Here is a 14,474-nt window from a genome sequence, read left to right as displayed (position 1 = left end):
TGGATATTTAGAAATGACATGGCCATTTATGTAGATGAGTTTGAGCAGCCTGAAGACTAAGTAGACTGTAGAAATAGTATCCTCATACACCTAAATAGAAGAGCAGCTCTCATTTTGGTAGACTGTCATTGTTAGAGATAATTTGAAATTTGGATTGACAGAAGCAGTAAGAAAAAAACTGTAATTAAGCATTTTATATCATCAATACCCATATTTACTAAGGAAATGTTTTAGAGTAGAGCTGAGAAGAATCTTTTTGCAAGAAATCTTTAAAGCAGCAAAATAAGTGATTTGGCTAGTAATGTTTCACCTTTAGAAGTCCGAATGACCAAGCCCTGATCCTTTTCCAATTTCTTTGGTATTTTGCCTCTTTTACTTTCATCCTCTCAATTTCTTATTTCTTAATCTAGAAATTAAGGCTTTATTTCTAATGATAGTCTCTTCAAGTATTTATATTGCTGATCTTTTGGTAATAAGACTTCTACATGTATCTCAAAACATGCCACAGATGGTTCTGTGTTCTGGAGAATAATTTTTAGGATATATAAATGAAAGGTAATGGACCTAGGAAAGCCTGGCTGGCTCAGTCAGAAGAACATGCAGCTCTTGACCTCAGGGTCATGAGTTTGAGCCCCATGTTGGGTATAGAGATTACTAAAAAATAAATAAACTTCAAAAAGGTAATGACCTAGCACTCAAACAATATTTATTCAGTTCCTTGCTGAGGAAAGGGGATCATTATTGAATGGTTTTCAGACTGTTCTTGGAATATCAGGAAAATTTATCACAAAATTTCTAGTAAGGTAGTTTAAAATCATGAAATAGGTTTAAATTTTTAAAAATTTTCTGAAAGAAGTGATTATAAGTTTTCCGTATTTGTTCTTGCATAAATGTATTTTTGTATCTATATAATCTGTATATGATATCTACATAATGCTCCACTTTGACTTCTTTTGTCAAACAAATTGAAATGTTGGAGGGGTACCTGGGTGGCTCAGTCAGGTGAATGTCTGACGCTTGATTTCAGCTGAGTTCATGATCCCATGATTGTGGGATTGAGCCCCATGTCGGGCTCCATACTGAGTGTGGAGCTTGCTTAGGATTCTCTCTCTCTCTCTCTCTCTCTCTCTCTCTCTCTCTCTCTCTCTCTCCCTCTCCTTCTCCCTCTCCTTCTCCCTCTCCTTCTCCCTCTCCTTCTCCCTCTCCCTCTCCTTCTCTCTCTCCCTCTCCCTCTCCGTCTCCTTCTCCTCTCTCTCTCTCTCTCTGTCTCCTCTGCTTGTGCTCTTTCTTCAAAAAACAAAAACATTGGATCATCATCCAAACTGAATTATTTATTACAAGGTAAATTTTCTTTCATTTTGAGAGTGAGATACAAGAGAAATGTTGGATAAGTCCAATAAAGCCAGAGTTGTTAAAAATTTATAAACCTTATTTCTAAGTGTTAATGAGATAGAATATTGGCTTTCATGGTTTCTTGATATTTACTACAGTGGTTGAATTTTATGTTGTAAAAGATACCAGTTGAATCTCAAAGATGCTGTTTGCAGAAAAGTTTATGATGGATTGGGTTGCTTAATTTTGTATACTTGATTATGTTATATAACAAAGATATGCAAGCTTTTAGACATTTCTGAAACATAAGAACTTAATCATTCAAGAATATGAAATAACTTATGTGGTTATCTTATAGTTACTAACAAAAGCAACCTGTAAGCTTCATGTTTTGCATATTTCAAACTATTTTTATGTATCTGGAAAATGTCCAAATGTTTTTCACACTTCTTTTTCTGATTGCTCTGGCAGTAGTACTTTATATGTGTATTATATTTACATATGTAGAAAGAGAGTTGGTTTTGAGAGATCAGGTATGTAATGAAATAAAAGTATAACTGGTTTTATTAAGCATATATTAAGCATATTATTAAGCATATTTAAAATTCATTTAGAGTTAATAATTTTTGTTGCTCTTTCCTCTAACTATAAGAAAAGAAAGAATTGAACAATGCAGGTTTAATATTTGTTTGTTTTTTTTTAGCAATTGAAAGCATGTAGTGAAGAGCAGGAAGACAGAGAATGTTTGAACCAAGCTATTACTGCTCTTATGAATCTCCAAGGTAGTATGGACCGAATTTACAAGCAGTATTCACCTAGACGCCGACCTGGGTAATTCCAAACTGTTGAAAATATGAATGCTTCTGCATACTTCATTTATAGATCTGATGCCTAATTTTTTAAAAGAAGTCTTATTCGTAGTGATAATTGCATTCTTGAAAGTTATACTTTTGTTTTACATTTTTCTTTTGGTCTTTGAGTTTAAAATTGGCATTGTCAGGAGCGCCTGGGTGCCTCAGTCACTTGAGCGTCCGGCTCTTGATTTTGGCTCAGGTCATGGTCTCAGGGTCCTGGAATCAAGCCCTGTGATGGGCTCTGCCCTGGGTATGGAACCTGTTTGAGATTCTCTCTCTTTCTCTCTCTCTCTCTCTCTCTCTCTCTCTCTCTCTCTCTCTCCCCCCCTCTCTCCCCCTCTCTCCCCCACCTTCTGTCCCCACTCAAACTCTCTCTCCCTGTCTCTCTCTAAAATTAAAAAAAAAATTAATTGGTATTGTCATATTGTTGAGATAGTATATCTTTTAAAATTTTATTAAATATAGTCACTTTTGTATGTTATATAAGAAATTTAGGATTCTTTGTAACTTTAGTTCTTATGGCATTTGGAATGAAATACAGTTTCTGTAGTACTTTTCTTTCACAATAATGAAATTGAGGCATGTGTCTTTTGTGGCAAAGTTAGTAGGAGGAAGTAATGCTGAGCGCAAAATCTAGTGTTTGATTATTTAATATTTTTATCACTTGATTTGAGGTAGCTTAAAGAAATTTAGATTGCTTAGTCATTGAAAAAGCTAAATTTATCTTTTTTTTTTTTTTTTTTTAGGGATCCTATTTGCCCTTTTTATAATCGTCACTTAAGAAGCAAGCATCTGGCTATTAAAAAAATGAATGAAATTCAGAAAAACATAGATGGATGGGAAGGCAAAGATATTGGACAGTGTTGTAATGAATTCATTATGGAAGGTCCATTGACACGAATTGGTGCTAAACATGAACGGCATATTTTTCTCTTTGATGGCTTAATGATTAGCTGTAAGCCCAATCATAGCCAGTCACGCCTTCCAGGTTACAGTAGTGCAGAGTACAGATTAAAAGAAAAATTTGTCATGAGGAAAATACAAATATGTGATAAAGAAGATACCTGTGAGTGTAAACATGCTTTTGAAATAGTATCCAAAGATGAAAACAGCATAATATTTGCTGCTAAGTCTGCTGAAGAGAAAAATAATTGGATGGCCGCACTTATTTCTCTTCACTATCGTAGTACACTAGATCGAATGCTAGATTCAGTGTTATTGAAAGAAGAAAATGAGCAGCCATTGAGATTACCAAGTCCTGAAGTGTATCGTTTTGTGGTAAAAGACTCTGAGGAAAACATTGTTTTTGAAGACAACTTGCAAAGTAGAAGTGGAATTCCCATCATTAAAGGAGGAACTGTGGTGAAATTAATTGAAAGGTTAACATATCATATGTATGCAGGTACGTGAAACTCATTACAAATGCTTGCTTACCTGGGTTGTGCCATTTTTGGGGCACCCGAGTGGCTCAGTCTGTTAAGCGTCTGACTCTTGGTTTTGACTCAGGTCATGATCTCACAGTTTGTGAGTTCGAGCCCCACATCTGGCTGTGTGCTGACAGAACAGGGCCTGCTTGGGATTCTGTCTCTCCCCCCCGCCTCTCTGTTCCTTCCCTGCTTGTGCTGTCTCTCTCCAAATAAATAAATAAACTTAAAAAAAAAAGTTTGCCACTTGTGATGAGCACCAGTTTTTGTACATAAGTGATGAATCACTAAATTCTACTCCTGAAGCCAATATTACCCTGTATGTTAACTAACTAGAATTTTTGTTGAAAACTTGAAGCAAAGAGAAAAAAATGCTTGAGGCATGGAAAAAAAGGGATTGCTTCTAAAATATAAAAAGAATTCCATAGGATCAAAGGGAATAAATAACTAATTAAATGTCTCTAAAATACAGTATTGTTGGTGCACATGGGGTGGCTTAGTTGGTGAAGCGTCTGACTTGGCTCAGGTCATGATCTCACGGTTCATGGGTTTGAGCCCCACGTCGGGCTCTGCACTGACAGTGTGGAGCCTGCTTGGGATTTTCTCTTTTTCCCTCTCTCTCTCTGCCCATCCCCCACTGTGCTCTCTCCCTCTCTCTCTCTCTCTCTCTCTCTCTCTCTCTGTCTCTCTCTGAAAATAAACTTAAAAATATATATGTATAATATTGTTAACTTCATTAATTATTAAATATTCATAAAAATTGTATGACTCTTAAATTGGAAAACAGCCCTCATTTATCAAGAAATACCATGGGGTGCCTGGGGGGCTCAGTTGGTTAAGTATCCAACTTTGGCTGAGGTCACGATCTTATGGTTTGTGGGTTTCGAGCCCTGCGTCGGGCTCTGTTCAGACAGAGCCTGGAGCCTGCTGTGGATTCTGTGTTTCCCTCTCTTTCTGCCCCTCCCCTGCTCGTGCTCTGTCTCTCTCTGTCCCTCAAAAATAATAAACATTAAAAATTGTTTTTAATTAAAAAAAAAAAGAAATCCCATAATTGGCAGGAAGACCATGGTGGGAGGAACCAGAATAAAAAGAAAAAGGAAAAGGGGCACCTGGGTGGCTCAGTAGGTTAAGCTTCTGACTTCTGCTGAGGTCACGATCTTATTGTTCAGAGTTCAAGCCCTACACTGGGCTCTTTGCTGACACCTCAGAGCCTGGAACCTGTTTCAGATTCTGTATCTCCCTCTCCGTCTCTGCCCCTCTCCTGCTCTCACGCGTGCACACTCTCTCTCTCTCTCTCTCTCTCTCTCTCTCTCTCTCTCTCTCTCTCTCAAAAATAAATTAACATTGAAGAAAAAAGGAGGAAGTCCTCCAAAATATGCTACTTTGAATTAATGAAACTGAATAAATTGAACATACATCCCATTTTATACTCTTTATCTTTTCAGATCCCAATTTTGTCCGTACTTTTCTTACTACATACCGTTCATTTTGTAAACCACAGGAATTACTAAGCTTACTGATTGAACGGTAAGAAAAATATTTATTTTACTTAACACTTGATAAAAAGTTAACTACTTTGTTCGTTGCAAAGTGATGGGGACCTAGTATGTGCTCAGCTAGTTTTTGAACATAATATATTTGGCATTGAATTAGTAGTATTACTGTTCTCTTCAAACAATATGCTCATTGAAGTATCTTTTATAACAGAGGTCTCTTCAGATCATAGCAATATTTATAGTGGTAATCAAAAAGACCCAATTTTGAGTATGTATTTAAATGAGTTTTTGGGGGGCAATAAAAACTTCCTTAAAAGAGACTTTTTTACTTGTCACTTTAAAATAGACTTTTTACTAAAGAAAATTTCAAACCATATAAAAGAGTAAATGGAAGAGTACAGTAAACCCCATTTATTCATCATCCAGCTTCAGTAATTATCAACCCATTTTTCATCTCTTTCCCTACTGACTTCAGTACTCTAACCCAGGATTATTTAGAAGTAAATCCTACACAACATATTTCATCTGTAAATATTTTCATTTTCATTTTCCAAAAGATAAATATTTTTATTAAAAACATAATTAAAGTCTTATATGTAAAAAAATTAACAGTTCCTTCATTATGATTAGTTTTTTAAAAACTCTAAGTTTTGGATTGAATTTTTCTTCTTTAGATAGTGTCTGGGCTCCAAAATAATTTTTGTTTCACATATAAAAACCTAATACCAGAATTACATCTTCACCTGTATCATTATGTTGTACTGTGAAACTAAGTTTACCAGACTGAATCAGTGTAATGTGCTATGAAGATCTAGTTAATTGTATTTCCATGTCCAAAATAAGGAAAGCACATTTCTTAGACTCCTATTTTAGCTATATTTCCTATGATTGGGCAAGGTTTCCTTTTATTTGTTTGTTTTAGCTTTGATTATTACCTTATCCACTTAAGTGTGTTCTTCAAATATTGTTTAAAATTCAGTTTGGGCCTTCTCTTGTATGTATAGTCATTTAAGGAAGTTTATGTCTACTTTTATTTTAACAAAATAAATATTAAGGACAGATTATTAGATACACCAATTCTGTTACATCATTTAAGAAAGTTTTTCTCCTTATAGATTATTTTTATATAGCTTGATCTTTTTAATTGACCTTTTCTATATTGATCAGTGCTAGTTACCAAACTTGTTTTGATAAAAGTAAGAATATTAAACCTTCCTAATGTATAGCTAAAGAACAATTTCTTACAGTATGTAATACTTCGGGGAAAGTTTATCAGTAATTGTACTTTTCACATAAATGATAAGAAAGAAAGTTGCTTAAATAAAATATTTTTTCTGTTGTATTTTAAATCCTTTTCATTTGTATATGAAACAAAAAATTTCTCTTATTTTGCTTCTTTTTTTTCTTAGATTTGAAATTCCAGAGCCAGAACCTACTGAAGCAGATAAATTGGCAGTAGAGAAAGGCGAACAGCCAATCAGTGCAGACCTTAAAAGGTTTCGCAAGGAATATGTCCAACCAGTACAACTTAGGTTTGGCCTGAATATTTTATTTTTTATGTGCTGTTCAATTTTCAATATACAGTTAGCATACCAGGATACCTATTAAGTAAAAATTATAAAATTTTATGTGAGTGTGCCTACTGTCAACTTTGCTCCTCCTCCTTTGTGATCATCTAGTAATTCTGGGCTACTTTATAGTTTATGATATTTATGGAATCTATAGCTCTTTCCCCATTATTCTCACACAAAACATAGACATTTATTACTTCATCTAAAAAATCATTTCAGCAATTTCTAAAAATGTTAATTGATAATAGCAGCTGCTAGCTGTTAGGTACTCACTGTGTACCTAAATGCCTTATCGTTTTTATCTCATCCTCATAATACAGTTACTACTTTATATATGAAAGAAATTGAAACTTATATGAGGAAATTGAAACTTAGCAAGATAAAGTAATTTGAGATAGGTCATATAAAGAGAACAGCAGGACAGGTTTCAGACTCCATTCTGACTTCTTAAGCCCGTGTTCGTTTTTTATACCACTGAGATTGGAAATTGGAAGCTCCTTTGACTAGCTTTCTTTACAGTCCCTAATTGTACATGATCTAAATATTTTTTTCTTTGTAAATATTAAGATTCCTTGATTATTGCTAACTAATAAATTACAACTTTGGAACTGAGTATATGATTTATTTTCCAGGATAATTGTCACAAATGAATGTAGTTTCAGAGAAATGATAGAGTTCCCAGCTACATGACTCTCAGCCAAAACTTTAAAAAATTTAAGGGATGCCTGGCTGGCTCAGTCAGAGCATGCGACTCTTGATTTTGGGGTTGTGAATTTGAGCTCTGTGTTCGGTAATAATAGTTATGTATTCTATTTTAAATGTTTAAGTGGCTTTAAAAAATATATCCCTATATAATTTGAGTAATAGCTAAGATTAGCTAGGGGAAGCCATCTTGGAAGAGGTAAATCTGAGTGCCCCTAAAGGGTGTATAGGATTTAGGTAGGCAGAAAATGACCATAGGTATTCAAGGTCCTGGGAAATAGTATGAACAAAGGCAAGAAGACAAAAGTGAGAATGGTGTGCAGACGAAATAAGTACGGAAACTGACTCAACAGAAATGAAGACAATGTATTGCAAGAAGTAGTAGGTGGTATTAACTATATGGAATGAATGGGGTGGAATTCAAGATGGCCGTGAAATACAAGCCAGGTTGTTAAAACAGTCCTACAAACATTAAAGAATTTTTAGCAATGATGGTAATTTTCATAACGATTGTAACATTTTCTATTGTTGTATTGCAAAATTTTTAACATAAATGAAATTTGAGAGAATTTTACAGTGAGAGTTCATACATCCACCACCTAGATCTACTGTTAATTTTGCTATATTTATTTTATCACACATATATTCATTTATTATTCTTCTTTTGGTCCATTAATCGTCAAATTTAGGAGATGTATTTCAAAGTACACTTCTTAAATACTTCAATTTGTATATAATTAAAAGTGCATTATTTGTTTATTGTACTTTTGCATCTTTTTTTTAAGTTTATTTAAAGAGTGAGTACATGTGCATACACATGCACACACATGAGTGGAAGAAGGGTAGGAGAGAAGAGGAGAGAGAATCCCAAGCAGGCTCTGAGCTGTCAGCACAGAGCCTGATGTGGGGCTTGATTTCATAAACTAAGATTCTGACCTGAGTCAAAATCAAGTTGGTTGCTCAACCAGTTGCCCCCCAGTAGCCCCAAAACAATCACATCTTAAATGTACTTTGGTTGAATTTTAACAAATACATACATCTCTATAATCCAAACTCCTTTCAAGATATAAATGTTCCCATCACCTCAGAAAGTTTCCTCATGCCCATTCTAATCAATTTTTGTCCTCATTGCCCAAAGCAGTATTCATCTTCCTCCATAGATTGGTTTTACCTGTTTTAGAATTTCATATAAACGGATTCTTATGTACTCTTTTGTGTCTGACATTTTTCACTCATCATGCTTCTGAGCATGTTTTTGCTTGTGTCAGTAGTTTCTTCTGTTTTATTGCTAAGGTAGCAATATGAATATACCACAATTTTTTTCCCACTGAAGGACACCTGGGTTCTTTTCAGTTTTTTATTACTATGAATAAAGCTGCTATGAACTTTATTTTATAAATCTTTTGTGAATATATTTTTTCATAGGTCTTGGATAAATAACTCAGAGTGGAGTGGCTAGCTTTGTAGAGTATTTATGTTTTTGGTTTTAAAAGAAACTGTCGAATCTTTCCCCAAAGTGATTGTTCTTTATTACACTCTTACCACCAATGTATGAGAGTTCCAGTTGCTCCATATCCTCACCAACATTTAGTTATGTCAGTCTTTATATTTTAGCTGAACTGGTGGGGTATAGTGGTATGTCTTTGTAGTTTTAATTTGCATTTTTCTTTTTTTAAATTTTTTTTTACATTTATTTATATTTGAAAGACAGAGCACTAGTGGGGGAGGGGCAGACAGAGAGGGAGATACAGAATCTGAAGCAGGCTCCAGGCTCTAAGCTTTCAGCACAGAGCCTGATGCAGGGCTCGAACTCACGAGCTGTGAGATCATGACCCAATTGGAAGTCAGACGCTTAACTGAGTGAGCCACCCAGGTGCCCCATCTGTTTACATTTTCTTAATAATGTCTTTTGGTCAATGGAAGTTTTTAATTTTGATGAAGTCTAATTATGAGATTTTTTTTCCTGTACATGATACTAATTTTAAAATTACATTAGCTGCTGTAGAAATTATGAAGGACAGAAATTGGCAACAGATTGACCTAAGTGTGAACTAGAAGTTAACAGTTTTGTTTCTTTGAAATATTTTCTAAGCCACCGAGTCTACCAGGCACACAGTAGCTTAAGATTGTTTTATTATAGATAACATGACAGAGATTGGGAATTTAAAGTTTTTTCTTAGCCTGGGAGAAAAACTAAAGTCGGGTGGGGTTGGGGAGGGGAGAGAAGCTAACCTACAAATGGTCATTTTTTAAAATAATGAAGAAAAAATTCTAAAGTAATTAATGTACACTATCATTATGTAGTGTTATATTTGTTATATATAATGTTATATTTATACAGATAGATTAAATCTCTGTTTGCAAGGTTGTAAGAGTCATTTTTGAGGTACTACAAAACAAAACAGCTCTGTCAGAAATATTTTTATCTTGACATAAAATAAGGAAATGTGGGCATAACTGTAGATAACAAAAGTCTGATGATAGCACTTGAGTTTGGAAACAAATACACTAATCTTATTTGATTTGCCATTTTATGTGAAAAATATATCAATTTAGATCTTTAAAAAAAATCCTTTTCAACTTAAGAATTTAAAATAGCGTTTGTACTGTACAGAAGATGAATTTTCTACATATCTATAAAGAAAAGTTACTTTTCCTAAGCATAAAGGGGTAGTTAAATATGGAAACTACAATTTTTATGCTTATAAATATTTTTAAAGTATAATTTTAAAACAATAAATTAGTCTTGAGACCGGTTTTCACATCATTGAAGTACTTAAGGTTTTAACTAAATACAAAATAGAGACTCTGAGTGTTATATTGGCCCTTGTATATAAAGTTGTCACTATGATATTAGAGAAGTAGAAGAAGCTTAGGTTTTGCTAAAATGTGTTTCTTTCCATTTTTTTTTAGGATCTTAAATGTGTTTCGGCACTGGGTTGAACATCATTTTTATGACTTTGAAAGAGATTTGGAGTTGCTTGAGAGACTAGAATCCTTCATTTCAAGTGTAAGAGGTATATTATTTAAAGGTTTGATTGGATCTTATGTTGCACATGAGTTGATTTTTAAATTTGACTTTTAAATAAGCTAAACTATTTTATGTATTTTAACAGTTGAAATAACATTTGGTATGGTTTATAGACTCTAAGGGACTCACATGTTAGAGCCACTGGAAGTCTGAGAACCTTACCTTTTCAAGTTTTTTAGGAGAATCTTTCTTTAAAAGAAGTTGTAAGTCTTCTTTAATAAACATTTAAAATTTTATCTCAAGGTTTCCATTCTTTCAACTAATTTTATCTATTTTCGTGTTCTCCTTAATCTTATTCTTTAGTTTTGAATGGTTAACAGCTTTTCAAAATGATATTTACTTCTGGAAAAGTCTTTGTATACTTTTAGCACCTGAAAGATAAGACTTTCCTATCCGAAGTTTCAGAGCACAGCCCATGAAATTAAATTCTGCACCACGAACATTTAAGCAAATGTATATTATTGAATCAAGATCATTTATCTAGCAGTATAAGGCATTAATTAAGAATAGTTTAAACCTAACTTCTCTCCTACTTGTTTTTACTTAAGGGGGATTTTATTTAAAATAGAGACTGTGATTCCTTTGTTTCAACTTTGAGATGTTTAAGATACATTATCATCATGTGTGCCTTGATACTTGTTTTTGGTAGTAAATTAATTTTTTTATATTATTTTCTTAATAAGGACACTAAATTATATATGATCTAAGAAACTCCTAAAATAATATATGTAGGGGCACCTGGGTGGCTCAGTGGATTGAGCATCTGACTTTTGATTTTGGCTCGGGTCATGATCCCAGGGTCGTGGGATCCAGTCCAATGTTGGGCTCTGCATTAAGTGTGCAACCTGCTTAAGATTGTCTCTTTCTCCCTCTGTCCCTCTCCCCCACTCACACTCACTCTTTCTCTCTCTCTAAAATAAAAAAATAAAATACATGTATGTATTAGAATAAAGCAAGTAAAGGGTTATGTTAATGTCTAAAGTTGATGTCGTAAGGCCTTTCTGAAGTAAGTTATACCACAGCATAACCAAATAGTGATGAGGGAAAGTTTCTTTTTATAAAAATATTTTAACTAATAAATGGAGAAGGAATGATAGAATTAGAATATTACTATTTTTCAACTCCCTAATAATATTGTAACAAGAGAAGTAACTGGACATTATATGCTGGCTGTTGGAACTATTCGTGCAAGTATTCATGTCAAAAAATTGATCCTATATCGTATCACATCTCTGTGCATATGATTTACAGAAAAAACAGGGAACAGAGATACCACAAAAACAATTGGAAAAATTCAGACTTGGGAAATACCACAAGGCAGATGATTCCATTTTAACAAGTGAATTGCAAGCAAAAATGAGAGAGAAAAGGAGAGACTGTAAATTGATGAAAAGAGATTTGAGACACTGACTCAGTGCAATTTATAGTTCATGTTCAAACCCTATTTCGAAGAAACCAACTATTAGAAAGCATTTAGGAGAGAATCAGGGAAATCTGAGCACTAATTAGATATTTGATGATATTAAGTTATTGTCATTTTTATATATGATAATGGTATTGTGGTCATTTAAAAAAGTGTTTAATTTTTTAGATACATACTTAAATACAAATGAAATAATATGATATACTTGTTTCACAATAACATGGGGGGTGGAGGGAGGGCATGAGTGGGGTTAGATGAAACCAAAATTGGCCATGAGTTGATAATTATTGAAGCTGGGTGAAGATCAGAGATTATATAAAGATTTGCAGTCAGTCTGTCAAGTAAAAGGTATTTTTTTATTTGTACTCTGCAACACAAACATAGGGAAAGCTATGAAGAAGTGGGTAGAGTCAATTGCTAAGATCATCAAGAGGAAGAAACAAGCTCAGGCAAATGGAATAAGCCATAATATTACCTTTGAGAGTCCACCTCCACCAATTGAATGGCATATTAGCAGACCAGGACAGTTTGAAACATTTGATCTTATGACACTTCATCCAATAGAAATTGCACGTCAGCTGACACTTTTGGAATCTGATCTCTACAGGTAAACAATTAATGTTCATTTGCTGCTCCGTTTTCAAGAATCTTAAACATACCTCTGTCTATTTTCAGAACATTTTGCAAATTATTTATGAATGCTTAAAAATGCCTCATGTCGGGGTGCCTGGGTGGCTCAGTCGGTTGAGCATCCGACTTCGGCTTAGGTCATGATCTCACGGTTCATGGGTTCGAGCCCTGCGTCAGGCTCTGTGCTGATGGCTCAGGGCCTGAAGCCTGCTTCGGATTCTGTGTCTCCCTCTCTCTCTGCCCCTCCCCTGCTCACACTCTGTCTCTCTCTCAAAAATAAATAAAGATTAAAAGAAATTTTTTTTAAAAAATGCCTCATGTCTTCTTGTGGGCTTGGAGGAAAGCTCACAGCACAGTTTTTAACTACAATTTTTTTCTATAGGTAAAAGTCTTATATTGCTGTTTAGGCCTAGAGTAGGTCCTAGAAATCCTTCACTAGAGTAGTGGTGGAGAGAAACTATGCAGCAGAATAGCAACACTTTCAAGGCAGTCACCCAGCTTCTGCTCCTAATACTTTCTCAGATTGCTTTAGTTGGAGTTGGTTCAGCTAAATCAGTCAGTATGGATCGGTAGACTCTTAAAGGCAGCTGAGTAAATAGAATATTGAGTGAGACAAGCTTTATTTTCTTTTTTCAGGTTCTACATAATCAAAATTTTAATTTGGAGTTTAAGTTAGGTTTGCTAGGCAATTGAATAACAAAATTTTTAGAAGAATAAAGATTCCATTATTTTTTGAAAGGAGTCTTAAGTACTTCAGCTGTTTGAAGTCAGTATTAACTTTAGGGGCGTCTGGGTGGTTCAGTTGGTTAAACATCTGACTTCAGCTCAGGTTATGATCTCACGCACAGCTTGTGAGTTCGAGCCCCATGTTGGGCTCTGCTGTCAACACAGAGCCCACTTCAGATCCTCTGTCCTCCCTCTGCCCCTCTATTTAAGTTAAAAATTCATATTAACTTTAAAGAAAAGTTATTAAGTGTGATGATGACCCATGCTTAAAACTTTTGAACCACTTTCTTTCATTTGTGAAATTCATTAGAAATGTGCTTGGCTGTTTACTTTGATCTGTATCCCATCATCTGTCTTTACTTGTAAAACACTTCCTGCCATTACCATGTATCCATGCAGATCACCCATTCACAACCTAACCTTTACAGTTTCATGGTTTCATCACTTCCAATGTCATTCTCCACTCCAAATCAAAACACCTCTCGTGGTCATATTCCATATCTTGTTATCACTCCAAATCATTTTTATTTCAAAATTACTAATTCAAGCAGCTTCTAACTATAGTCTTCTCTCCTTTCAGCTTGCTTTTATCAGCTTCTTCCTCTACCATCTTTTTTTAAACCACTGTCCCTTTCCCATTACATTAGCCCTATTCTGTCTTCTTCCTAATTTAAGCTTTCTTCTTTCATTTACAACCCAGGCTCCTATGAAGAGTACAGGCCTTGCAGGTAACTGCCTCCTCCCCCAACTCTGTCAAAAAATGACCTCCCACCACTATCATTCCATCAAAAACTTTTCTGCATTTAGGAATCCCTTCCAAAATACAAATACCTTTAAGAAGTTATCCTGATTGGCAGCCATTTTTTTTTTTAAAGGGAAAAGCAAGAATATACAAAATTGAGTGCTAATGGAGAATGTAGGAAGGCAGCAGAGATAAAAACTTTTCCTTCTTTAGAATTGGGCTTCTGGTTCGCCCTGGCTGTGCCATTCAGAATTTAGCACACACGTCAGAAGTTGCCAACATCTGATTCAGAGTGTTGTGTTGTATTTTAAGTAATTTGGAGTTCAGGTTTTTTGCTTTTGTAAAGGTAGGAATGAGGGACTTGTTACATGAGATTAAAAAGCAAATAGTACTGTATCAAGTTTTTCCTCATAAAGTAACTGTTACGAGTGGACATCAGAAACAAAACAAAAACACTTAGCTCTATGTGGACCTGCCTTCAGAACACAGAAAATAGGTTTGTTAAGTGATATGTGTATTATGGATTAAGACTAACATGTAAAA

At 34.5% G+C, this 14,474-nt stretch overlaps 1 protein-coding gene across 2 annotated transcripts in view; it reads left to right on the top strand.

Annotated features, from left to right (window-relative positions):
• The window catches only part of SOS2 (SOS Ras/Rho guanine nucleotide exchange factor 2), an 88,562-nt gene that overhangs the window by 51,437 nt on the left and 22,651 nt on the right, over nt 1-14,474 (top strand). For both annotated transcript variants that reach the window (XM_027065675.2, XM_027065674.2), the window contains 6 exons: nt 2,036-2,163; nt 2,933-3,588; nt 5,056-5,137; nt 6,516-6,638; nt 10,293-10,396; nt 12,218-12,440. In XM_027065675.2, the coding sequence (XP_026921476.1) occupies nt 2,036-2,163; nt 2,933-3,588; nt 5,056-5,137; nt 6,516-6,638; nt 10,293-10,396; nt 12,218-12,440 (1,316 nt within the window). The remainder of the gene's footprint in view (nt 1-2,035; nt 2,164-2,932; nt 3,589-5,055; nt 5,138-6,515; nt 6,639-10,292; nt 10,397-12,217; nt 12,441-14,474) is intronic.

This window comes from Acinonyx jubatus, chromosome B3 (genome assembly GCF_027475565.1).
Source record: "Acinonyx jubatus isolate Ajub_Pintada_27869175 chromosome B3, VMU_Ajub_asm_v1.0, whole genome shotgun sequence".
Classification (NCBI taxonomy): Eukaryota; Metazoa; Chordata; class Mammalia; order Carnivora; family Felidae; genus Acinonyx; species Acinonyx jubatus.
The sequence above is the reverse complement of the archived record's forward strand: the minus strand, read 5'-3'. Positions and strand labels throughout refer to the sequence as shown.